Source organism: Pomacea canaliculata, linkage group LG1, assembly GCF_003073045.1.
Source record: "Pomacea canaliculata isolate SZHN2017 linkage group LG1, ASM307304v1, whole genome shotgun sequence".
Lineage (NCBI taxonomy): Eukaryota > Metazoa > Mollusca > Gastropoda > Architaenioglossa > Ampullariidae > Pomacea > Pomacea canaliculata.
This window is the reverse complement of record NC_037590.1, coordinates 8,054,783-8,080,988: the sequence shown is the minus strand read 5'-3', so window position 1 is coordinate 8,080,988 and position 26,206 is coordinate 8,054,783. Positions and strand designations below refer to the sequence as shown.

At 36.7% G+C, this 26,206-nt stretch overlaps 1 protein-coding gene across 1 annotated transcript in view; it reads right to left on the bottom strand.

Annotated features, from left to right (window-relative positions):
• Positions 1–26,201, bottom strand: part of LOC112553739 (G-protein coupled receptor 98-like) — a 66,852-nt gene extending 40,651 nt beyond the window's left edge. Inside the window, 41 exon segments of the mRNA XM_025221157.1 lie at positions 16–190; positions 322–494; positions 873–988; positions 1,211–1,339; positions 1,650–1,908; positions 2,079–2,251; positions 2,589–2,873; positions 3,002–3,125; positions 3,486–3,695; positions 4,241–4,411; positions 4,806–4,907; positions 5,825–5,830; positions 6,235–6,372; positions 6,772–7,038; positions 7,510–7,748; positions 8,207–8,421; positions 8,852–8,980; positions 9,414–9,538; positions 9,825–10,042; positions 10,535–10,691; positions 10,820–11,040; positions 11,492–11,713; positions 12,182–12,300; positions 12,615–12,756; positions 13,251–13,499; positions 13,735–13,858; positions 14,379–14,575; positions 15,003–15,147; positions 15,400–15,588; positions 15,911–16,125; positions 16,320–16,458; positions 16,622–16,770; positions 17,051–17,197; positions 17,517–17,631; positions 17,971–18,750; positions 19,108–19,230; positions 20,788–20,904; positions 21,315–21,416; positions 21,543–21,782; positions 22,470–22,659; positions 23,584–26,201. Of these exon segments, the coding sequence (XP_025076942.1) occupies positions 16–190; positions 322–494; positions 873–988; positions 1,211–1,339; positions 1,650–1,908; positions 2,079–2,251; positions 2,589–2,873; positions 3,002–3,125; positions 3,486–3,695; positions 4,241–4,411; positions 4,806–4,907; positions 5,825–5,830; positions 6,235–6,372; positions 6,772–7,038; positions 7,510–7,748; positions 8,207–8,421; positions 8,852–8,980; positions 9,414–9,538; positions 9,825–10,042; positions 10,535–10,691; positions 10,820–11,040; positions 11,492–11,713; positions 12,182–12,300; positions 12,615–12,756; positions 13,251–13,499; positions 13,735–13,858; positions 14,379–14,575; positions 15,003–15,147; positions 15,400–15,588; positions 15,911–16,125; positions 16,320–16,458; positions 16,622–16,770; positions 17,051–17,197; positions 17,517–17,631; positions 17,971–18,750; positions 19,108–19,230; positions 20,788–20,904; positions 21,315–21,416; positions 21,543–21,782; positions 22,470–22,658 (7,335 nt within the window). The 5' untranslated portion in view covers position 22,659; positions 23,584–26,201.
• Between the last annotated feature and the right edge of the window lie 5 nt (positions 26,202–26,206).

Sequence of the window (26,206 nt, the reverse complement as noted above, 5' to 3'; positions counted from 1 at the left end):
TGCCAGCAGACTTACCAAAAGTCTGTTACTGGCAGTTGTAATGTTCACCACTGTGCCTGCTTTGTTCCTCTGTCCTGAGACAGGGCCAGTGAAGTAGTTTATGATTGCAGTACCATCCTGTGTTGCCTCAGTTACTATATCCACCATGGCAGTACTGTAGTAGACTTTAAGCTGACCGTATGTGCCTCCACTGTCACCACAACAACCAAGTGCATTTAATGCAGTGCTAACAAAAAATGTATTTTTGTATGAGATCATGTGACAATTCATACATGTTTGACTAGTTCATGGCAATCATAAGCCTTCACTGAAGACACTCACCTCCTTGTTACTGCCAAAAACTGTGTCTGTCCAATTTCTTGGACACTGTATGATGAAGAGATAAACTCTACACTGCCATAAGGATTGTCATTAGCTGGAATGGATAACGTAAAGGTACGGCGCTCCCCAATTCTTCCACCATTATTTGCTGAAATGAGGGTGATTGCTACATCCTACAATGAGAAGAAAGAATGTGATTCTTTTATTGGATTAACTCATTAAATGTGATCCATCACAGCAACAATGCAGAAGAAATGGAACGTCAAAACCAGTCATAAGATGGGTTTTTGTTGTTTGAAAAACAATACTTGGGATTTCAGTTATTTACTATGTGATGCACTCCTCCCAGCTTGCTGCTTTCCTTGGAGCTGAAGTGTATACACAAAATAATACTGTGATCTGTCTAGCATAACATATCCTCATTTTCACAAATAAAATGGAGTATTTAAAGTTATATTTTACAACATGTACAAAGTAAACACAGATACAGACATGCTACCACACACTCATTTATCGCTGTCAAAAATATAAACTGAGTATCATATGCTCACATGTGTACCCTCAGGCAGGTCAGGCATTATATAGATTGTGATGGGCCGACTGGCCTCATTGGTGACAAAATACAAGGATCCTGAAGTGGGACTGATATCTGTTTGTGCAGGAGCACCTAAGCAATAAGAAAGATAAAATGGGTAACATTAAAGCTACCACGTTGAACTTTCTCTGGACTTTCTGATGACTATTCCACTTTAAGTGTTATATAGCAAGCAGATTTTTCCCAAATATATCTTTAAAAACACATTTTTACAAATTTTACATTTTTGGAAACAAAATTTAGGGTTAATGCATAACCTGCATGTTCCTTTGAAAAAAAAGCAGTCCCTTTTACCATTGAGTGTTGCTGACCACTGCACTGTCACTACATCCACTGAGCCCTGGGTACGAATGACAGTTATATTAACAGGATAGGGCTGGCCATTTTCTGGTTCCTGAACACTGAGCCCCGTTGATGCAAACTCTACCACCATGAAAAAAACTTGTGAAAAGACTTTGAAAGTGTGCTTAACAGCTAAAAAATAATGAAACAGCTGTGTATGAAATTTAATTGAGAATTAATTATAATCATATTTAATTTAGAAATGCATCTTAAGTAGTTTATTTAGCATCATTACCTAAAAGCACAAGCTCATCTTTAGTGCATTAATTATCTTTAGTCTTGATTAGTATCTTTAGTGTTAATTATTCTTTTTTATTAAAGACTATATATGTTACAGACTTAGAAGTCATGAATGTATTCCAAGTTCCTTTAAAAAAAAATTGGAACTTACCAAACACTCCATTGGGATCATCTGATGGTAGGATGGTAATGACAGCTGACCTAGCTGACCCTACCTTTGCAGTCCCTGTGACTTGATCCAGTAGTTCTACTGTAAAGGACTCACTCATTTCTGGGATCAGGTCATTGACAATAACAAGGGGAACCAACTTGCTAGTCTCTCCAGACCCAAGGACTATCTGATTTGAAGTTAATGCAAAGTCCAACATATTTAGTGCTCTTCCTTCAATGGCCCGTATCTGAACTGTCACCTGTGAAAGGGGAGAAAGGAAAAGAAGCAATAATACAGATGGTTGACAGTAAATATATTTGTATTTTTAAATATTTTTAAAGCTCATTTCCATAAGAGTTACAGCATGTGCCATCATTTATTTTATTTTCTTTATGAAAAATAAAATTTCAGATAATTAGTCAAACTTACTTCTCCAAATGTTCCCCCTGATCTGACTACCCTAAGCTGAGGCACCACAGTTTCCTCTGTGACATTTAATGATGATGGTGACAATGTCAGGACTCCTGCGGCATCGTCATTGCTGTTGATGATTACTTGAGCATAGGTTTCTGTACTTGAGCCCAGTCGTGGTGAGTTTGGGACTACAAAACATTTACATTTTAAAAGGGTATGACATAAGTAAGTCGATAGCACTTACAAACCACAAAAGAGTGCTTTTATTACTGATCTGTTGTTGTTCCATTAGTGTAACTTAAATAAAGTGTAGTTAGAATTTGAGATTCACACCATCAGATTTAGAGGCTGTTAGGTGAGCTGATTGCTTTTAAAATTAAAGTTAAAATTAAAGTTAAAATTGTGAGATTTTTCGTTGTCAGATGATCCATGGATATGCAAAAATTTAGACTTGTATTCATAAACACAAATGCATGCACATGGACACACACACACAAGTTAAAAACATGCAAGCATGTACCTTACCTGTTCTTAACTGGGCTGCCTGAACTAAAACAACAGTTGTCAGTCGAACAAACACACTCTCATCTTGCTCTGGGACAGTGTCATCCAGAATGGGAATGCTGAAAAAGCCATACTCCTGGCCTTGCGCAAAGGTGATGTTGCCAGACACTGCTGTGAAGTCCTGATAGTCAGCACGGACGACTGGGCCTGGCAAATAGCTGTATGTTTCTAGTGGAGACATGGTCTGGTACCCAACGCTCACAGACCCAAATTTCCCATACAGCCTCCGTACTGTAATGCTCTGGGCTGAACACAAATGAATGCATTCATACAGAACATATGAAAGATGAAATAAAGAAGAAAGCTAAGTTTAACATTTATTCATTTTGATGACAATCTAGTTTAAAGCTCAAGAACAAACTTAAGATACTTACAACCTGCACTTTCATCTATTCTGACAGGCCTTTGTGAGTCAATGATGACAAAATAACCATATGGGTCATCGTTAGCCTCAATTGTGACAGTAGCTGATCGTCTTAAGCTATCCCCTAAAACTCCCTGCAAAATTACAAACACAGAGCGTGAACACTTCAAAATATTTAGAGGTAAAACCTCATCAAAGCTACATAATAACATCAGTCTTTCAACGGCTGTTTAACTGTAACAAATGTTCCAGTCATAAATCCCATACTACAAACCATTTATGTTTAGAGCAGTGTAATGAAATGTTAGCTCCTTTAAAATACCTGTTAAATCATTTTTTCATAGCTATCATAATAGGCTTTTTGACATAAAACCTTGCTAGATTATCACAGTAAGAATAACAGCACCATTCATGCAGTGTCAGGTAGCATTTATCTTCAACACTCCTATACTATAACAAAGATTTCGAAGAAGACACAGCTACTCAACACTAACCTGGGCCGCCTGTATCAACCTGATTATGATAATCTCATCCATCTCAGGCTGAGTGTCGCCGCGTACTTTGATCTCAAGGTTAGCAGAGGTCTGTCCTGCTGCAAATGTTACACTTCCAGTTTTATCGACCAAGTCTGTGCCATCATCTTCATCTTCTGAGGCTTGCCATGTTACTGTGTCAGTTCCAATGGTGCCACCCAATCGTAAAACCTGCAGACAATTGCTGTTGCAGGATATATCAAGAAAGAAGAAACTGTTCCTCTGTGACAATCTCAGATCTCAAAGAAAAGTTTCTTATTTTTTAGGATGCTAGATAGTTATATTTTATTAAGAATAAAAAATCTGAAAAGTTAGCACGAGTTTCCTATGCTTGAGAGTAGAGATCCAGTCCCCTATGACTAAAGAAACAAAAATCACCACTAATCCCTTTATTTGAAATGGTTCTTGTGAAATTCACAATTCATTCTACCAAGTTATCACCTGTGAACTTAGGAGCCAGAGTCAGCAATGGAGATAGCTTATTCAGTTTTTCACCACCTGCTAGGATTACTCCTTGCAAGCAGAAGTTAAATCACATAGTTGTGTAATCCTTCCTTACCCAAATCCAGAGGGCCAATGAAGGGAGACACCTAAATCCTCAAAGCCTTTCAACACAAACAGACCTGGTTCATTCCCTAGAAGCCTCTTTCTGAGATTCAGACAATATCTAGGTACTGACAACAAATGATACACACAATATGCATACTACAGATTACCCTGAGAACCGCAAGCGTGTACCCAACATCTCCAGCCTCCTGTGCCATAGTGACCAACGACTCATCAGCAAACTGGTATGTGCCAAATGCATTATCTGAGGCATTGATAGTGACCATGACAGACTTAGCCACTCCCAGAGCAGCGCCACCAGTTGGATTGATGAGTTCAACCTGAAAGGGGCACATGGCTGTTTCATTAACAGATATGATCTACTGATGCATAAGATGACGCCTAACCAGTGTTCCAATGACACATCTAGACAAGCATGTTGTAGTGATTACACTTATCATGTGGGGGGACATCTGGGGTCTTTTCTTAAGTCTGTACCCTTTTGTGCTTTGGGCTGGTGAGTCAGTCATATTGTGTTATGTTAAACCAATACAGTTTTCATCAAACGTCAACAGTGTCTGGTGTTTAACGCGCATGTTAATTATTAACATGCATCTAGCCAATATCAAATTAAGTTGCAAAATGAAAGAAATACTAGTCTTTGACATGAAAAAGTAACTTCTTTATGGTGTATATATTACATGTCAAGGGAAATCATAACAAAATGCTTCCTACCTCAAATGTTTTTGCTGCCTCTGGTATAGTATTGTCCAACACAGTGATGTTAACAAAAGCATAATTCTGTCCACTGACAAAGACAACTCGACCAACAGCACCCTATCACAAACAGTGTCACAACAGTGCAAAAAATAATTTACTCTTTCCTGAAAATTCTATTTATTTTATGATGCCAAAGAAATTACTCAAAGAGTTTGCATTCTAATCTTCAAACAATAAAAGCTCTTTAAGAGTTAAAATTTTCTCATATGCATCAAAACTATTTATCTGTCATTTATTTTGTAAGATCCTTAATCACACAACTTCTAATTTTAAACAACAAATCAATAGCACATGGTATTCACAACAGAAAGTTTCTAATAATCAGAAACATTATCTTGGATCTAATGCTACTCCATGTAAACAGGTCATAACTAAAACAAAAGCAACCTTTGTTAAGAAAAATAAAAATCTCCTAAAACAATTAGAAGAGAAAGTAAATCCAAAAGCTTTATTCTGCAAATGAAGCAGTTAATTAGCTGCACTGCCAGCCTCATGAACACTACATAAATTCTTAACACCACCACTCATATGATCAATATGGTTATTGGATTGTTGACATCATGAAGAGTTTGTGTCTATATTTCTCACTGTTGGTTATTGACATCATGTAGAGTGTGTGTGTTTTATAAATGAGCTGCAAAAAGCAAATAATAAAGATGCAAATCTCCATAGCCATGAAAAATGAGGCGCCTCCTTACTCTCATCTTGAAAAATGAATATTAAAATCTAATGAAAGCTTTTAAAGGACAGCAAAAGCTAAATGATTAAAATATAGCATTGAAGCAAATTTTTTTGGTACTTACAGCAAACACACCGGCCATGATAATAACATTACACCCACTACAATAATATTTTTTAAATAAAGCCAGCAACAAAAATATCGAAAATAAAGAAAAACAATTTCGTCAAAATCTCAAGAGAGATCAAACTGTGTTCCAATTTATTTTGCATAAACCAAAACAGGAGGTACTTACACTCAGCTTAAAAACAGAAACAGAACAATAAAATAACTGTTAGCACAATGTCTGACAGTAAGATAGTTAAATAAATAACTCAGAGTAATATATTAAAAAAAATATCTATTTGCATGGACAAATAAAGCAGCTCCCTATTTTCAATTACTTTTTTTGCTTTCAATACATACCCTCTTAAATACTTGTCCATGTGTTTATGAAACTAAATCTCTTGAAATTGTATAAGGGACAGTCAAATAAAACATACTGGATGCCAGTGAAATGCAAGCCTGGAGTGTGCCATCATTTGACTGCCCGAGTAATTCTTAAGCGCATTCCATCAACAAACAATACATTGCAATGAATATTCAAAAAATGTATTCTTTATCTTAGATTTCTACTTAACAACCAAAGATAAAGTGATTACAGACCACGTAGTCAGGCGGGCTCTTTCCTTCACTGACAGCTGTTCTGTCAAGTGTCCGCCATTCTGCTGATATAGAGCCTAAGACACCCTGAGCTCTTTCCACAACTAGAGGCACAGTTCCTGCATCCTCTCCAACAAATATCTGAAACATATAGCTCCTGCTGAGCTGCATTTAACTGTTGCTTTGTAAAGAAAAGAGAAACTAGCAAAAGTAAAGTACATAACTACTGTAATTAATGAATTAGCATACCATATAAAACTCTTATACCTACAAAAATATTTAAGAAGACAATAATTGTAAACTTTAAATGATTCTCCTTGCTTTCGTTTTTCAGGAAATCTTCATTTGGTTTGTAAGCTTCAGCTGGCATCTAACCACTTTCAGTGGCATTAGGCTCAGTTCCTACCTGTAGTAATTAGCCTGTCATTCACAGCCACAAATCTTCTGCTCCCTGTATTTCATTGTAAAACAGCAGAAGGGTATAAACCTCATGTTTCATTATTTCTACTCGACATGTTACAGAAACTTATAGCAACTCACGACAGGAATTTTATTAGCAGGTTCAAAAAGACCCCCACTGCTAGGTGTGGATGGCTGACCAACTGTACTAGAAAACTGAAGAAGTCCATAAGGAAAATCATTCTGAGCCACAGTGACCAATGATTTCTGTGTGACTGGGTCTATGCTGGCACCACTTGTGTTGGTGGAGCCAATCAAACCATCATCAGAAGTGGCAGAAACAAGAGATATTTGGAACTGCTCATCCAGTTCTGGTATGGTGTCATCTTTAACTTGAGTGTAGAAAGACTGAACACATACAGAGAGTTGCACAAAATTAATGCAGAGTTAAAAACATCTTTTCCCTCTCTCTTTACTATCCTTTTAACTTACCTCACATTATGCACCCACCCATATTTTTCTTTCATATTGAAATTTCATCTTTCTATAAATCCTTTATTCTTAAATGTAATCAGGCAGCTTCTTTACTTTCCAACAGCTGTTAAATTCTCCAGTTCCACAAATCTGCTTTGCCCTATTTCACCAAACGAACATAAATATATTTTTGTATTTTCTGCCAAATATATTAGTCAAAATTTGAGAAATAATCAAGATTAATAAATTGGATGGTTCTGGTATTATGTCCCATTTATTATTTTTTCTGTTCAAACCTATGGGTAGTTTACATGCAAACATCTATCAACAAATTTCCCAACATTCCTGGTATCACATACTTCACTCCATACTTTCCTAGTGCAGATACCTAAAAGTTACACAAACCTTAAAACGTTCACCAGGAGCAAAAACCAAGGAGCCAGTAAAGTTCACAAAGTCATCAGCAGCTGTCCTTGACCCATTAGATGTCAACTGCAGTAGGAGCCACGTAACAGTCACTGTGCCAATATTACCTTTTTGACGTGTTACATTACATGTTACAAATTCACCTTCATTTTCAACACGTGCTGGACTACATGGTTGTTGCAGTCCAAACAATCCATTAGCATTATCACTCTTCAAAACTGAAAGAAAGATACACAAAAAAGACTGTAAGTCTGAAAACAAAAAGTTACAAGTCAATACCATCCAATCCAAATATCACTGTCACTCAAAACTGCTTAGAAGTGTGATTTTTGTCTGCCTCTGCAGCCAGGGGAACACCACTTCATAGCAATAGCATGTTGTTCTTTGATGGTACAATCCTGCAATGGAGGCAATCCTTTTTCTACCCTCATGGATGCCACTCAACTAAAGACCAAACACTGTACAATGAGTATCTTTGAACTACCAAACAGAAAAAGTATGTATGTTACATTTCACTAGTTTCAGTTTTTGCATAATTTAAAAATGGCCTTTAATTTTTTTTTTATTCTCCCTCATACTTTTAACAACACTTGCATCTATTAATGTCCCCAGTGAGGGTAATTTTTATTTCATTTGTAATCATCACTTTGTCCCACTGTCATAAAACTAACATTACCTGTGAGAGACGTGTGTGAGTCCATAAAAGACAAAGATGCTCCTCCTGTAGCTGCCACCAAAACAACAGAAAATACTTCATTCCCCTCTTCCTCTATATCATCCTTGGAACGCACTTTGAATGTATTCATACGTGCACCCTCAGCATATGTCAGCACACCTGACACAGGTGTCACATCACTCAGAGGTGGAATGCGATACACGTTAGCCACATCACTGTCAAAGTAAAACAAAAGAGAGCAATAGCACACATCAACAGCTCCTACGGGCAACAAATGTGTCATAAGTTCCACAGGTCAACATAAGCCTCTCAGTCATTCTGCAACTTCATCTTTCTTGCTAAAAAAAAAATACTAAATGTGTTGTCTTTTTTCAACTAAACATACTTAAGTGAACTGCTGTCATCATTGTCTATCTTCAAATACATTAATACAGACATCAGCACACTAATACAGATGCCAGTAAAATATCTGTAAATGAATATATAAACTTTTACTAGATTTTATAGTTTACAAAAATAATATGCAAAGCTGTGTTGTGCTAACAATATTGTCATAAATGTAAAATATATAAATGCTAACTAATCTGATTATCTGGGATAATCAGGTAAAACATTTAGATCAGATTGAACATCTCAACTACACACCTGGAGTCAAAGGTCTTGCTCCAAATGGTAACATCCTGCATGTATCCCCAGAACAAATCAGCGCCAGGTGCTCGAGCACCAACCAGTAACACACCTGGTCCTATCTGTGGAATACCACCAGCCAGTGAACTGCAATCAGGTGTCATCTGTCTGCATCAAACATCTTTCTCTATCCGAATATCACAATCAAATATATCAACATCAAGTTTAATATTAAAAAAGTGCTGCATTTGTTGAAATGCTCTAGAATGTTAAGGAAGACATCCAGTGACCACTCTTATCTCATTGCATGAGTTGACATCATCAGAGGACGAGACTTTGTAAAAGCAAACGAAAGAGTCCCATGTAATTTCTCTTATTAAAAACAACATCCTATAAAACATTCAACTTTTTCCACATGAATAGACATGAAAATGGACGAGATTCAAACTAATCCTACTCTTTACGAGATTCTAAGCAGTTTTATTTTGCCTTTACAGCCCCTTTCATGAACATGATTAAACAGCATATCTTTGGCATGAATCTATTTAACATTTATAATTTAAAATGACTAAAAACACACCTTGTACGAACCAAGTTGCCATCCAAGTAGAACTGCAAAGAGCTGTTGCCAACAGCAACCAGAACATGATGCCAGCGGCTGTCTAAAACCACTGTGTTACTGACAGCTTGGCTTACATCCCTTAACTAAAGAAGACAGAATAAAAACTTAGCTTCACTTCCCTATGAGCATCATATTTCACTACCAGTCAAAATGTAGTTTCTAATAAATGTACAAATTGTTTTAATACTGAAAAATAAAAGTGAATACTATTTCTTAATGTCATATTTCAAAATTATTCTGCGTTGTGCCTGAACATTTAACCTCCAAGCTGTAGATTATAATATCATACACAGGAAACAAAACAATTCCTACACCATTAAACTTTATGCAAAAATGTGTATCAATGCATAAAAGGTATAAATTACTGACTAAAGAGGATGCTGAAGTGGTGGTCATTTCCAGCGTGGTAGATGTAGCAGTGGCAACAAGTAGCAAGCTGTAATACAAAGTGGTACCATCAGCACTGCTGCGGGCTAGGATATATCCTTGTGAATGATTAAAAGGCTGGATCCAGGCACTGATGGTGAAACCCTGTCGCAATATTTCAGCTGTAGGCTCAGATGTAGATGGTACAGTGACATAACTCCCTAAAACAACCATTTGAAAATAAAGATTTCAAACACAAACCATCTTTCATATAGAAAGCCAAATGTTCAGCTCATGTACAATGCAAAGACTAAAACTGCAAGGACACCAACATTACAATTATATTTGCATGACTGTATGACCAACAGAATTCATCCACTGGGATAGAATCATCACCACTTTTTTATTTATATATGTATATTTTTGAACTTTATTATAAGAAAGATAAAGAGATAACATCCCTTGCCTACGGGCTAGGCTTGTGAGATAAAATGTCTAGGATGCTACAGTGCAAATGTAAGCAGGAATATCATGTACATTGTACCTGTACTATACATTGTACATGTACTGTATGTTATACATGTACTGTACATTGCAGGTTACTGTACATCATTGTACATGTACTTCATGTTGTACTTGCATTATACATTGCACATGTATTGTACACTATTGTATATGTATGATACATTGTATCCACAAAGACTACTGATCACCTGCTGTGCCAGAAAACTGCAAGACAATAGTGCCAGTGCCTTCCCTTTGTTTGTTGGGGGCAAGCAACACTGTTGAGGATCTTTGACCGGTAAACAGAAGATCATACACTGCTGGCAAGTTGATTCCAAATGGCACTGAAAAGATCTGCCACATTACCTGCAGAAAAGAATCACATGGCTTTATCCAACTTGTATGACTGATATAGTTAATATAACAAAAGCAAAACCTCAAAAGATCATCCTGTCACCACAACACAAAGCAGGAAAAAAAAACTCTCTTAATACCTCCACAGATCCGTCTGTGCCCTGTCGCCTTTCAACACTGAAGGTGGTTTCAGTGTTAGTTTCATTGCCTGGGTAGAAATCCTCAGCCACACTCAGATCCCGTGATGATGTTAGGAAGGCAAAAAGGCCATTAGGGTCATCGTTGGCTGGCACAACTACTTCTGTTTGTAAATTGCTTTCAGCCAACCGAGCCAGCTGCCTGCTAGTTAACCCTGTCAATACTGCACACAGCGCAAGTACAACAGTAAAAGCCTGCTTCTTTCAGTATGCTTGTTTCAGTATGTGTATTAGAGTACTGATGCCTGCTTAGCCTTTACACTACAGTGCATGGATGCCTCCTTAGCATGTGTCAGGTATTTGATGGGCAAATAAAAAATTCCCTAGCCCCGAATCTTTCCCAGATACTGCTTTTTAATGATTTGAATGTCTTAACCCTACTGTGGATGGTCTGTATTTTCATGTTGATTTGTGTAAAAATATTACAAAAAAAGACAAACAGAATTTGCATCTCATCAGAAATTGAACAGTGAAAATGGCAACTACAACATGTATTTTATTTTATAAACTCTATCATAACACTTCTAACTCATAACATCTACAGGCATTGATTTATAAAATATTCCATGTTTCTTCTGTTTTTCACATAATTACTAAATTACTTCAGTTTCTCACCTTTAACACCTGTCAGCACTATTTTAAAGGTCTCCTGTTCTTCAGGTTCCAGGTCAACACGAGGTGAAATGCCAAGGGGCACACGACTTTCTTGTTCTTGAAAGACAACACTACCTCGTGTCACTTCAAAATCTGAGCCTGCCACAAGAGATGTGTTCTGCAGGGACTGTAACTCCCAAAATACTTCAACCACACCAAAACGACCCTTGAGCGCGAACAACGCTGAAAAGAGAATGATCTGTCTTATTCTACACATACATTTCTTGATCCAAAGAAGATTCTATCTGAAATTTCTCAGAAATACAAGAATAGGGAAATGAAGCAACAATTCAGCAGTGAAACTAATTTACTTCGGGAATAAAGCAAAGGCTTAAAAGCTATATTATCTTCCATAAATTGTTAACTTGATTTAACTTAATATGATTTCCAAAACTTAAAATTATAAACAGCTCATCTTAGAAAAGTATGTGATGGTCTTATTCATTCACCTTTTGAATATATTAGTAATATTAGTTGATTAATGGCTATGTTGATCTGCTGGTTCTGATTGTTGAGGGGAACAAATGAACAGATGCAGCAATTGACAAGGCTTGCCACTAGGTCACTTGACAGGAACTGAGCAGGTCTGCCCTACAGTAACCAGTGCTGTTGTTGTCATGATCCTGATGTAAATGTCAGCTGTGGAGCTACCATCTTTGGAGAGTGCAGCTCCTAAGTACTTAAAGCTGTTTACATCCTCAACCAATGATCTATTCATGTATATCTCTGTTTTGTTGTTACTGCTCACCTTAACTTTGCTCTCATCAAAGCTGGTCTCCATTCCATATGCATTTAGACTATTTGTCTTCTATCAGGATGCAACAACAAAAGTTGAAGATCTGTTCAACTGTGCCTGATCTGAAGCCAGCTGATTTTATGCTAACAGTTTTTCAGCAATAGTATTAGTGTAATTCTAGATTACCTTCAGCATAGTTTTGCCTGGGGTGCTTATTGGGTTGCAATAAATTTTATAAAGGCCCTCACTATTTAAGAATCACTAAAAACTAATCAGAAAATCTTGAAGCAACAAGAGTGGGTTTACTTGTCTGCTCTACAAGTACACTAGAATTTTATCTAAACATACCTAAAGAAGATGGTGCTTCCTTCTTCTACCCTGTTGCTGACAGGTTGTGAGAAACTAAAGACGCCATAAGCATCATCATTTGCCAAGATGACCACTGTTGCACGGGAGCTATTTGTCAGAAGAAAATCTCCTGATTGAGGAACAAAAATAGCACATGGCTGAAATAGATGCCTAAATAACAAGACTATATCTGCTTTTTTCTTGTACTGAATTAAAACAAAAGACTACATACATCACCAGTGTGACAGAGTTGGTGTGACAGGATAGTATAGTATTGCAGGCATCTACTGTTACATGACAAGCTTAAAACTGATGTATGTTGACATTTGAATAGCTCTTGGGTGTTGTGTGTGAAAACAAGAGAAAGGCAGACATTGTATAATGTCAGTTGTTTGCAGCTCAAAAGACCAATTAACTTAATGATGACAAAACAATGAGCCAATTTTCTTTATGTTTCTCTTCATTCTGGTCAGGTAAGTCTGATATTCTAAATTCATAGAGGGAAATGGCTCAAGGACTCAAATAGGTTCTCAAATACTGGTTGAGGTCTATGCTTTACTGGAAAAGAAGTTATTAAAACTTTGACAGAATTAAAAAAATGAAAATTCATAAAAACTGTACAAACCTAAAACACTAAAAGCTCAACAATGAATGTCTCATTTCCCTCAGGTAATGTGTCATCCAGCACTGTCACAGATATTGTCTTGTTTGCCTCCCCTGCTTTTAACTCCAGTGTTTGCTGCTGAATTTCTTGATAATCTTTATCCAATGAAGAAGCTGAACCATCAAGAGTGCGATACAAGATGTTGACCGATGTATCCAGTTTTCCAGATCGCTGAACAGTCAATTGTACTGCACTGGGTTCTTCAGCATACACTACTGACTCTGAGTAATAAATGTTTTAAGTATGTTATTACTTGTATAAAACATTTGTGAAATAGAAATATTATTTCACCACATGTATAAAACTTGTCTTTGAAATACAAAGAAGCCAGTAAGATGCTAGAATGTACCAATCAGGTTTAAAGAAAAACAGAATCAAACTGCAGACTTCTATGCTTTAAAACATTGTAAAAAATAATTTTAATAGATGCCCTCAAAAACTCATACAACCACACACCTGTGAAGGTGACAGGCATGTCATTCTCTAAGATAACAATAGTTGCTGACACTGGAATGCCCTGCGCAGCACCACCAGTCAGGCTGCCAAGTTGAACCACAAAAGTTTCATCTGGTTCGGGTATCTGTCACACAATGAATTTATTTTACTAAAACTCACTAGTCTGCTAAATAAATTTTTGTCTCAGTATTTTGAAATATGTCAATTATGATATTTTCAGTGATTATGAAATGGGTATAATGAGTGACATTACTTCTAAAACTGCTGTAACTGGACAAACTGTAACACAGTACATGTGCTAGCCATAAAGATCAAAGCACAGCAATTCTGAACATCTTCTCATACCAAAAACATGAGTTTGATGACAAAGGGCATGGCTTCCTCAACTTATACTTTGAATGCTTAATGAACCAGCTCTTAACACAAATTCCATGAAAGTATCTGGGAGAAAAGGCAGTAACTCAATTAAGATGGAGAACTAGTAGAACAAGAGAATGTTTTTGCAACTGTCTGCTGCACAAATCAGCAAAAAATTCTTAGTCAAAGTGATGTACAATGCACACAGCACATAAATTATGTACATGGGCAAAGGAAAAAAGAGTTCCTACAGCATTCAAAGTGCTATTTTGAAATTGATTACTTACATTGTCATCAATAACCTGCAGCCAAAGACGGTAGGAATGTTCCCCAGGCTTGAAGACAATAGTGCCTGAAGTGGGTTTTAAATCATTTGTTGAAGAAGGTCGAAGCTCCCAGGGTACTGTCACTTCCCCAAAGGTCCCTCCAGCCCTCTCAATGCTCAGTGATATATTTACAGCTTGCTGCCCTACAATCGTCTCACCTAGCAGCAGAAAGAATATCAGAATCTAGTAGATCTTTTTGAGGCAAAAAATATATATATATAAAGGAAATAGTGCAGAAATGTACACCTGTTAAACCATAATAAAGAAATGAGGCTATTACACCTATAATCGTTCATAAAAAAAAAGAACCATCTTTTTTATCGAAATATTTCAATGGAAATAAGCACACTTGCCTGCACACAACACTTACACCAATGAACACTAAATAGATACAGCTAGATGTATAAAAACACACATGCATCTGTGAAACAAGAGTTTACAAGTTTGATGGCTATAAGAGCAGGTCTGCATGCGGGCACGCGCACACACACTACTTAACCTGGTTTATGGATATATAGCTAGTTCACAAAATCTTTCTTTTATACAAATCTAAAATTTATATATCAATCCAAGAAGGAACATTACCAGTAAAGACCATGGTAGGATCTGACAAAAACTGGATACGACCATAAGGAAAGTCATTCTCAAGAACAGTAAGACTGATAGATGTCCGCTCTCCAAGAGTTGCATTTCCCATTGCCATCAGTACCAAGGTGAAAGTTTCATTCAGCTACAAAGCAAAACTTGACAGATTCAGACTCAAAACATTCAAATACTATTAAAAATGAACATAACCTGCATCTTTGTGTGTGAAAAAGTTTAACTTTAGATAATTACTCTCTAGCTATGGAGGAGACAGTAAAACTTACATCTGATCAAATCTTGTCTCACATTGTATTTACATTTAAAATTTTCTTGAATTTTATTTAAGCACACATATGAAGTTCACATTTCCTGATAATTGAATGCGAAACTTGTGTACCTCTGGTACGCCATCACTCTTTGCTAAGATCGTAGTGCTGGCTGAACGTCTGCCAGGTTCAAAGATCAAAACACTTGGTGTTCCAAAGAACTCAACAGTTCCATTTGGCCGAATGTCAAACTGCACCTCTTCTTTTGTAAGATCCCCACCTGTCCTTTGAACAACCACTTCAACTGGCTGAGTACCTTCCTGATAAAAATATGTCATGTACATCAAATGTCTGACAACCTGTTGATATTGTTGTCTAATTGTACATGTCTGTAATTGACCATTCCATTTCTGTCAGAGATTGCCAAAAATAAGCTGCAAAATATGTATTTAGAAATAAGTTTTCTTACTCATTTAAACCAGAATACTGTATATGTATTGATATCTATTACAATGCGTTATGCACCATTTATTAAAATCAGAATTGACTCAAGAAATATATGTCAGTAAAGAACTAGTACTTTGCAAGATATATATAATTATAAAAAATTATACATGCCAGCAGGAAAGCCAGAATACCTACCTCAATGACATAGCTAGAGGACATGAATGATGCAAACTGAAAAACACCTCCTGGATTTCCATTAGCGAGAATTGTAATGTACACCTCTCTAGAGCCTGGTCGCAATTGTTGTGAATCAGAAGGTTCAATACTTTCCAGTCTTACCACAAAAGTCTCATCAACTTCAGGAACATCATCAGCAAGTATAGTGATGACAAGAACAGCGCCAACAGAATCTGAAATCGAAATAAAAAGCTTAAATATATATAAAACCTGTGTGGATAAAATGCTTGTAACATGCTTTGAAAAGCACATGATAAATGCCAGTAAAACTAATTCAGCAAGTCAGAAAACTGGCATATCTCTCACAATGTATATAAATTGTCTCTAAATCTTTTCATTGTAACATCTTTATGGTTAAGGTACATACCTGACAAAATGTCAATGGTGCCATTCAGAGGCCTTACATCCAATGCATTCACTGATGTAATGGAAGCACCCACTCCAGATAATGACCAGCGAATTGTTGCTGTTCCACTCTTTCCCTCACGAGCAATCAGCAAAGGAATCTAAACAGATGCACTCATACTTCATACAGCTCCTGCAGACTGAATTTGATACCGTAACTTACTGGTATCCTGACCTGCTACTTTCTGACAACTCCATTTAATTCTTGTATAGCTAAACGTTACATGGAGGAGTAATTAAGATGTGAATTATATTGAAATTCACCTCTAATGTACCAGAAGCTGGTTCTTTGACAACAATACTAGCAGTATTGTTGAAGCCAGACTCCCCATTGGCTTCTAACTCTGTCACAGATATTATGACTTGTTGTCTTATGCCACGAGTAGGACTGTTGTATGCCCCATATTCTGGTACTGAAACAGTAAAACCAGTCAATACTGGAAAAAAATCCAGATCACAATGTCACTCTTTTCCATGAATCGAAAACACTTTAAAACTATAACTATAGACATTGTGGGCAAATGTGTGCTATAAAGACACATGCATTCACACACATTTTCTTTGATCTTCACATAACATTTTGCCCAATAAATGGACTTTTGTTTTTTACACAGAGTAACTTAAAGTGCACGTGTACAGCAAAGTTTCAAAAAGTTAAAAGATAACTGCAAGAAAAGTACATTATCAACATACTTTTAGAGAGCCAAACATCAGTCAACTGAGCAATGAACTGCCCGTTAGTAGTAAGAAATGCAGAAGGGAGGATGTTGACATCAACTAGAGTTGGGTCCTGACCAGCTGGCAAAGTTGCTGTTATTTTCCACTTGGAAAATATGTTTCCTGCTCACACATAAACTTCATAACTCAGAATAACAAAACAAAACTCAAGAATAGCCAAAATCTGAAGAAAAAGATTGATGTAAACTACACTAATAATTTTATAAAAAGATATAACAATTCTAACACTACAGTCAATAAGTAATCTTTAATGGCTACCTGTAGATCCAAGTGAAATAATGTTACACAAAAAAAATCTTGGACTCAGTGTTTTAAAAGTCCAAAACTTTTAATTTTTTTTCCTCCCAAATTAGTCTTGTTACAGTCAGCTATGAAATAGTTTTTACTGCTGCTTATAAGGAACATTTTACATTTGATGTACCTGGTAATGCTTGAATCCCATTATCGACATAGGATACTGAGATGTTCACCTGCAGGTCTTCTAACCGGCCACCACTTCTTGTCAAAGACAACCTCAACTTCCTAGGCAGTGGTGTCTAAATTTTAAAATGTCAATATTATTCCATGTGTGTGTTGTATCATGCTATACTTCTATAAAATAAAGAAAGAAATCAATCAATCAGTTAATATTGAAGTTAAAACTTAAGAGATTCCCATTGTTGTACCATGTATTACTTTGTGATTCTAGTCCCGCATTTCTTTCTAAGCTGATGACAAATACTTCAACAGACAACTAACAATATTTTGAAAACCAAATAAATGTGAAAAGTCATCATAGTTAAATAATATGATGGATAATTGTAAGGTTTCAAGGAAAAAAGTGCAAAAATAGTCAACATAATCTGCAGTCTGGTAAAATAAGTATGGTGACTCACTGATATAATCCTGTGATTTGTATCTGGCCCAAACTCCACCATACCATAGACGTTATCACTGTCTTCAATAATAAACTTGGTAGTTGTTATGCCCTGCACCACTGCATCCTTTGTTCTGTCATTTCTTGATAACTCTATTTCAAACTGCTCAGCAGGCTCTGGGAGAACATCTTGCACTACAACAAGCTGAATCACCTGCTGATTTATTCCGTTACGAAACACCAACTCCCCTGATGTGGGTCCAACATCCTGCTCTACAGATTCTGGTTTGTTATTGGATCGAATGACTTTCCACGAGACAGAGACTTCTCCAAATGTTCCCTCATTACGAAGCACAGTAAAGTTAGCTTTACTGTACATGTCTTCATTGACTAGAACAGTTGCTGCCTGACCTTGGCTTGTATTGGATGCCTGAAATGTTATGACACCACCAGGATAATCGTTGGCACTAATAACTATATTTGCTAGGTAGGGAGCACTCAAGACAGCGTCTCCATTCACTAGTGATAATATTACTCTAAAACTTTCATCAGCTTCTGGGGTGTTGTCATCATTGATGACAATGGCAATGGACTTCACTGTTTCTCCTGCTTTAAAATCCAACTGTCCATCTGCGGTAGAAACATCATTGCCAAGAAGGGCAGTACCTGACTCAAATCTGTACGTGACAACCACCTGTCCATTTGTTGGTCCAATGGTGGTGCCATCTGAGTTAAGACCTCTTAGCACACTGATGCTCACTGACTTGGTTCCTGGACCTTCCTCAAATATGTATGTCGCCTTAGAACACATTCAAACAGCAATAACCTTCAGTAAATATACAGAACATATTTAAATAACTCTTTTCCCTATGTTTATAAATCTTGCTTTGCCTTCTCTTTATGATTTGTCATTCTTCTGTTGCAATGGTGGCTATATCTTATTCAAATGACTAAAGAGCAGTAAAGAAACAAAATTCATATTTATGAAATATATATCATTCTCTATAAATACATTATTTAATCATTTAACCTTCAAAAACAAGCATGTGTATATAAGAGCACCTTATTTTTCTTGTTTCTTTCAGTAAGCTTAAATAGGAGAAGGCATAACTAATAACTTCAAGTTTACTATAAACAAATTCTAATTTGTACTCACCTGTGAAAATCTCACAGGTGCATCATTTGCAGAAATAATCAATTCAAGCGCAGAGTTGTTTATCCTAGCATCATAAGTCGCATATGTCAACTGAACAAAGAAAGACTCATCGTTCTCTGGTTCCTGTTACATGAAAGAGAAACATGATTTAAATCTTCTTTTCTGCTGGTGAACATCTGAACTTTATTCAAAAGAAGATGAATGTCACATCTTTATATAAAATGCACGTGTGCTGCCTCTTAATAGAATAAAATAATACACACAACCATATTCTTTTCATTGCATGATTTCAAGCCTCCCATGATTTACTTAGAAGGGAAGAAAGTGAGAAACATACAAAAAATTAAGTTCACACTTTATAAGCACGTCTGCTGCTTATTTCTCACATATTCCACATGATTCTCTTAACATGAATGTAAATGTATCAGTAAAGGCAGTGATTAAATATCCTTATGTAATTTAATAATTTGAGTGTAGCAAAATTAGGAAGGGGATGAGGGCAGTTAAACAAGGATGCAGCACAGAAGTGGGAGGAGAACAATGTAACAGCCAAAAGCTAACCAACTACTGAAGACTCATACCACGACAGCTTTGCAAGACTGCAGACATGCCTACAGCTGCTTTGGCTGGGATAGTGTGAAACACAAAGGCTCTAAGTGCTCAAAGAGTAACTCCGCCTGGAAACCACTCGGGTAACCTGCCGGTCCCAAGCCCGGATGAAGGAGGAGGGTTGGGCGTGGGGCTAGCAACCCCACCCTGTAAAAAATAAAACACTACAGAAACTGCAAGTCAAGTTGCGGCCCTATGCTCCACTGGGGGCAAATAGGAACAAGAAGCTCAAAGAGTGGATGCAATCACTGGTCATAACCTTTTTCAAATGTAAACAATGATTGTAAGCAGTACCAAAACTACAAAGTCGTCAGCCTAATCTGCCTCCCAGAGTAATTCAAAATCACTTCAAGATCACCACTGAACAGCTCTTCACAGAAGACGCTGGAATTAGCCCGACATCCTATTGTACTTGTAAAAGTCCAAAATGTAACCTGTGCTTTGCAGATGACAATGATCTGATGGTAAGCAACAACAGCAAATTACAAGACTTTAAAAACAGATGCATGGAGAGGATAGTGCCAGTGTAATGGAGACCAGCACTGACAAGAACTAAATCATGGTTTACACTAACAGAGGTGACCAGCGTCAAGTATTTGGGATCCAACCTTTCTAAAGATGACAGCTTTGCTACCAAGTACTGACTCCCTTATTGTTCCCATTCTGTGCTATGGCTTGCTGATACACCAGAAAGAAGAATCCAGACATTTTAGACCAGTGCCTAAGGAAACTTCCAAATCTTTTAAAACAAAACCAACAGATTTGCATAGCATTACATCACCACTTGGCTACAGCGATGTGGCACAAGCTGGTCTAATTTGGCTCTGTGACCTGTCATGACACTCTGATTAAGTCTGTTCTTTAGTGTACCTTGGAGGGAAGCTGATGCCAAGGAAGCCTTAATGGCAAGCCTTAGCTGCTGTGTCCAGGATTCTCCAATGACCAGTGCTATCAGACAAGCACAGCTGGTTGCTGGTATGGCACCAGTTAAGGGATGATGATGATGATGATTGATGATGATGATGATAGAGGACAACAGGGAGGTAGGGTGAAGGCTCATAATATAATTACAGCATCAGGAAGAATCTGCAGCTGCAAGGTGGCCTCCCTTTCCTGTGGTAAAAATGTTACCGATCCCAAAACAGGCATAATGTCAAAGTTACTGCTGCCATTGCCTGTTGTATTCACCTAGAAAGAAGCATCACAACAGTTCTTGAGTCCTGACTGGAATTTTCATGATTACAGACATAATATATAGTTAAGCAAGCATGTATGCACACACACGCACACACAAAATGTAAACTGAAAATAACTCTGTGTTTACACCTGTCTCTTTTTTCTAACTGATCTCATGAATACATATTTTGAATAAAGTATTATAACTGATTGATGAACACGATAATTAGACTTAACAAACTTTTCTAATCTTAAAAATTTTGCTATTATTATTTGCTTTATGCTAAATTAATATATATTTTAAACAACTAATTATTCACACAAGAAAGCTTAGCCTATATTTTTATGCCCATTTAGACTGCATTAATAAATTCTGCTGAAAATTGTCAAGATTACAGATAAGACAGAAAAAAAGCACTTACAATAAAGGTGACACCAATAGTTCCAAAATAGGATATGGAACGACCAATTTTGATGTTGACAATGGAGGTGTACAATGCCTCCTTCACAATCACTGGTGAAGACTGCAAGGAAAAAAATTGATCAATCTATATTCATTTTTATACATAAACAAGTAGAGTTTGTTCTGTTGCAATATCCATTTTAAATAGGTATAATGGTTTAAACAGAATACTGATGGTTACACTCACATCCAAAAAACCAAAAACACCATAGGCATCATCGCTAGCCTCTATGGTGACAGTCAGGACATTGGGGTCACCAAGTAAGATGCTGAAATCAATGAGGAAGAGACGAAGATAAAATGTTTCTTTGTCTTCTGGCTTATCGTCATCTCGTACTGTGAAAGTTACAGCTGTAATCTTTGAAGTTGGTGTGAAGGTTGCCACTTGAGTGTCACCAATGAAGTCATCATCCAGATCGCTTTGTATCTAAAACACAAAATAATCTGTCAAAGCATCATTCCTTCATCAAATTTTTATAAGGCACTTTTAGGCTTGCAAAGAACTTTATATGAGATATGCATATGGACATTTTGGGTTACTCTGAAGTTCAGAGTTTGTTTTGTGATGTTTTGGCAAGATGCACCAAGAGAAAGAAACAGTGCAAGTGGTTCGTCTAAATCTGATGTGAATTTGATGATGGATGTCTTGCAGGAGGCTCTTATGGTGTAAATATTATTCGGAAGGGTCTGTGCAGACTTTATAAAGGCCCTTTTTAATCAATACTCAGCCCAAACATGACAAACACATGTAGAAGACACATTTGTACTGATGTTTCCCAGAATTCTTGCTAAAAGACTCACTTCTGATGATCTCTAGATATACTGATGGAAGACATATGCTTTGAAATGGAGGACCTTAAAAATGCCTTCCAATGGGACAAGATATTTAGCAAACAAAGATAAATGCCACAATATCACACCAGCAATATTTTGTTGAGTAATAACCTAGTTTATTCAAAGTGAAAACATTAATTTTGAGCAGTCACATGCTTTCGTTCAATAAAATATGGTTACCTTCAGGATAACTCAATACAAAGATACATTTCTTTCCTACATCACAAATTACACTCTCTCACACACACACACACACCTGAAATAGTTATTAACATTTTACCTCAGCAATGACCCTCATGGATTTAGAAATATCACCAGTCAGTTGAACATAGACAGTAAATTGCGCTCCTTCTTTTGTTGTCACAGAGCCATCAAAGAAGCTGACAACCTGGCTATGTACACCACCGACTAGAAACGTCACCATGATAAGAACAACAGCCATCGGCACTTTTTGATGTATTGCTTTCATCCTTCAACATCAACAGAAATAAAATTGTCAGTGACTTCATCAAGTTTCAAGTTTAGCTGGGTTTTTTTTTTGTAACTTAATTTGTAGTTTGATTTCAATTTCTTGGGGGTTGTTTCTCAAGGAGTTTGTGAGATCTGTGTGAGATATGCATACACAAAAGAATGACTGAAAGATTACTGTTGTTTCCAGTCTTGTGACTTATACACTGCAGCAGATAAATGATTAGTACAGTCTCCCAGCTCCGTTTCAAATGTGCAAAAACTGTTGGGTACTTGGTAAGAATGCAGTAATCGAAGCACATGATGCAAAGACTGTTGAGTACTTGGTAAACATGCAGTGAGCACAGCATTTAATGAGGGAGGGCTGCACAATGTGAAGGGAAGGGCCAAATAAAAGGTTGAATAACATGTACAGTCTGGCATGACCAAAGCTTTACTAATGTTGATGAGTTAATTACAAGACACAAAGAGGTTTGGGGGAGGGGATTCTTTATTAGGCCATGGTGAACTGTGTGTTCAGACACAGATGGCCTGCCCAAATCATTAGTGAGAACAGAAGCTCTTTTAAATATGTTTTCCCAACAAAGGGTCTCAACATGTATCCAAAGTAGCAAAGATTCAGAGGACATAGCTAACAGGCTAAAATTGTAATGGATAATATTTTTTACATCTAAGACACTTTGTCGCCTGCAATAAAACTCTCTAGACTTATTTGATGAAATTCTTTCTACTTTTTATGTTTGCACGTGAGTTTAGAATCTAACAAAAGTATCAATCACAAAGTCTTTTTTTTTTCACGAGTTTAGTGAATTGCTGTGCATGTACTACCTGCATGGGCTTGTATACACAGATTCTCTCGCTCTCTCTCTTACACACACACTGCAGGGATTGCACAATGAAACGTTTTTTAAACTAATTGTACTCACCCTCAGAATAATTTCATTTTCAGGTGTATCATCCAAGTATCACATGAATGCAGTATTTTATGATGACATTTAAACCATTTCCAGCAAACTTCAGCAGATTACACTATCATTAATTTTTAAGTCTCAATATTTTACACCCGTAATAAGTTTGAATTATAATAATAGGTCTACTCTCTCAAAATACAAATGACCTGTTATTAAAAGCTGTTGAGAACCAAGACAGCATCAAAGGTTCAAGTCAGCAACCTTGCAGAAGAATCCTTTCTTAGCAAATGATTTTTACTGAGTCTTGTCCAGCAAGATGAGAGAATTACATTAATATTGCAACAAACCTTGATGAGGCAATGATTGGATGATATAAAATATTAAAGAGTTCTCCTGACTTTGTGGCACATTATCTGACTTGGATAAGCCCAAGAGAAGGTGGCTTTGCCAGCTAATTATTAGGAATTGATGCTAGCCACAACAGCATTGGGGTTTAGAATTTTATGACAAACTGTGTATGTGTATACCACAGATAAATAAGATGTGCTTTATTCACAAGCAATGCATCACCTAACATTTGTACTCCAAAGTGAACCTTTACATAAAACTCATGAAACCAGAGAAAGATCTGTCAGGAAAACAAAGATTTAAATTCATAAGCAATTTGATGATGATTCAAAATAGGATATAATTCTCAAATTACATGCACCTGTTACTTTAACCTACTTCAATCCATTTTATTAATATGCATTTAAATAACAGTATAGGCAAATAGTTTCACAAAATGCATTGCTGTTGAAACCCAATATGAAACTACACTATTGATTTGTCCTTTGAGCAACCAGGCAATGATCTTCAGGTAAGAATGCATGCTACATGTAACCAGCTGCTGCCAAGCCAAACAACCCCACCCAGACTATGTTACTCATGGCTCTATCAGAAGATCTCATCAGCTGGCCTCAAAGGCTTTAACTATAATTATTTACAGTAGTGTCAATGTTATTGTCTCTTTAAAATGGTCTTTCTCTACAATTTTTTTGTGTGCATTATCTGACCTCTGAAATGAAAAAGTGCAAGTAAATATTCCGAATGACTATCAGGAAAAAAATTATTAATATAATATTTCAATTAGAGACATACCTGTAGAATGGAGTTTTTCAATGTGATTGGTAAGATCCACATTTGCCAAAAACAAGACAGAAAAGATAATCACCACCTCTGAATCTTGTGAATGAAGAAGACTTGAAAAGATTAATTACACCAGCTACAAGTCATCCATGGAAAATCGATTTTTAAGCACACATTAGGTCCAGAAATCACCTACCACCAGAACTGAACATCCAGACACTAGGACAGTTTTCAACAGTAACTTAACTTTTGTCCTTGTTGATAATGAAATGAGGCTTTCTTTTCATGGTAAGACAATTTCTCAACAGAAAAGCTGCATCTTCATATGCCTACAATACACACTGCAGATATACCTGCCTGCAGCTGGCTTGGCGGGGCACTGCTGCCCCTTGTATTAAGAAAACAACATCTGTTGCACTGTGAATGGGCAAATGCCTGTGGTGCTTTGAAAGGCATGGTGAGGACTACTCAGCACATCTGTGCTATTGTAAGGTTAGAATTATTGTCTAAATTTGTTTTTGCCATTCTAGTTGGTGTTTTTTTCAATGTCTGAATCAATAAAAACACAACATATTTTAAGTTGTTAATGAGGTCAATGTGATCAATGTACATGTGAACTTTCAGAAGGGCCAAAGCAAATGATTTAGTGTCAGACATAACCCAAGTTGCTAAACAGTCTTGATATTGTTTGAAGAATAAGATAACTTCTGCTCCAGGGATGTCTAATTTGTATCCTGGTAAAGTGCAGAGTTAATAGTAACAGTCCATGCTTGCATGTACTGGAGAGGCCTGATCCTCCTCCATGCTGTTGATCCTCAGGTCTCTGAGGAAAAAGAACTTCTTGTACTGAAGTCTCGTTAAAAAAGAAATCCTACACATGCTGAGTGGTAATGTGCTGTTGTCTGGTAACATATAACAATAATCCTTGGTGCAAAAGCTAAAGATTACCAGGATTACCTAAGAATTACCAGATCAGATTGGTTATGGATAAATTATGATTGATATTCTTTTCTTCAAAGCTAACAAAGGTATTTTTAAATGACTTAGTTAACTATTATGATATTGATTTATCCTCCCTAGCAATGCCAGGTCTGAGTACAGTGTAATCCTAATAAAAAAAGGAGAGTGAATGCCTGTAAGATCAAAAGAGTGGAAAAGGGAAAAAAAATCCATCAGTTATAAAAGATAACAAATATTCTGGAATCCTTGCATCATTGAAACCAAAGGAACTGGGTGTCGAGAGAACTGGGTGCTAAGCCAGCACCTGAGGTTATATTCTTGCAGAAATATATGAGAAAGAACACCAGACCTACTGAAGGTGGACAAGATATTCCAAAAAGCAGGACTCAAACAGAAAAACAATAATACCCAAATTTTTGAAATCAGCCAAAATTGAATCAGTTGTTGCATCATGTCCTTCAAAAGGAAAATCCTGACTATATCAAAACTATAATCATTCAAGAAATGAAATGCACAATTTTGTTGCATATTATGAAAACTATGCAAGTGC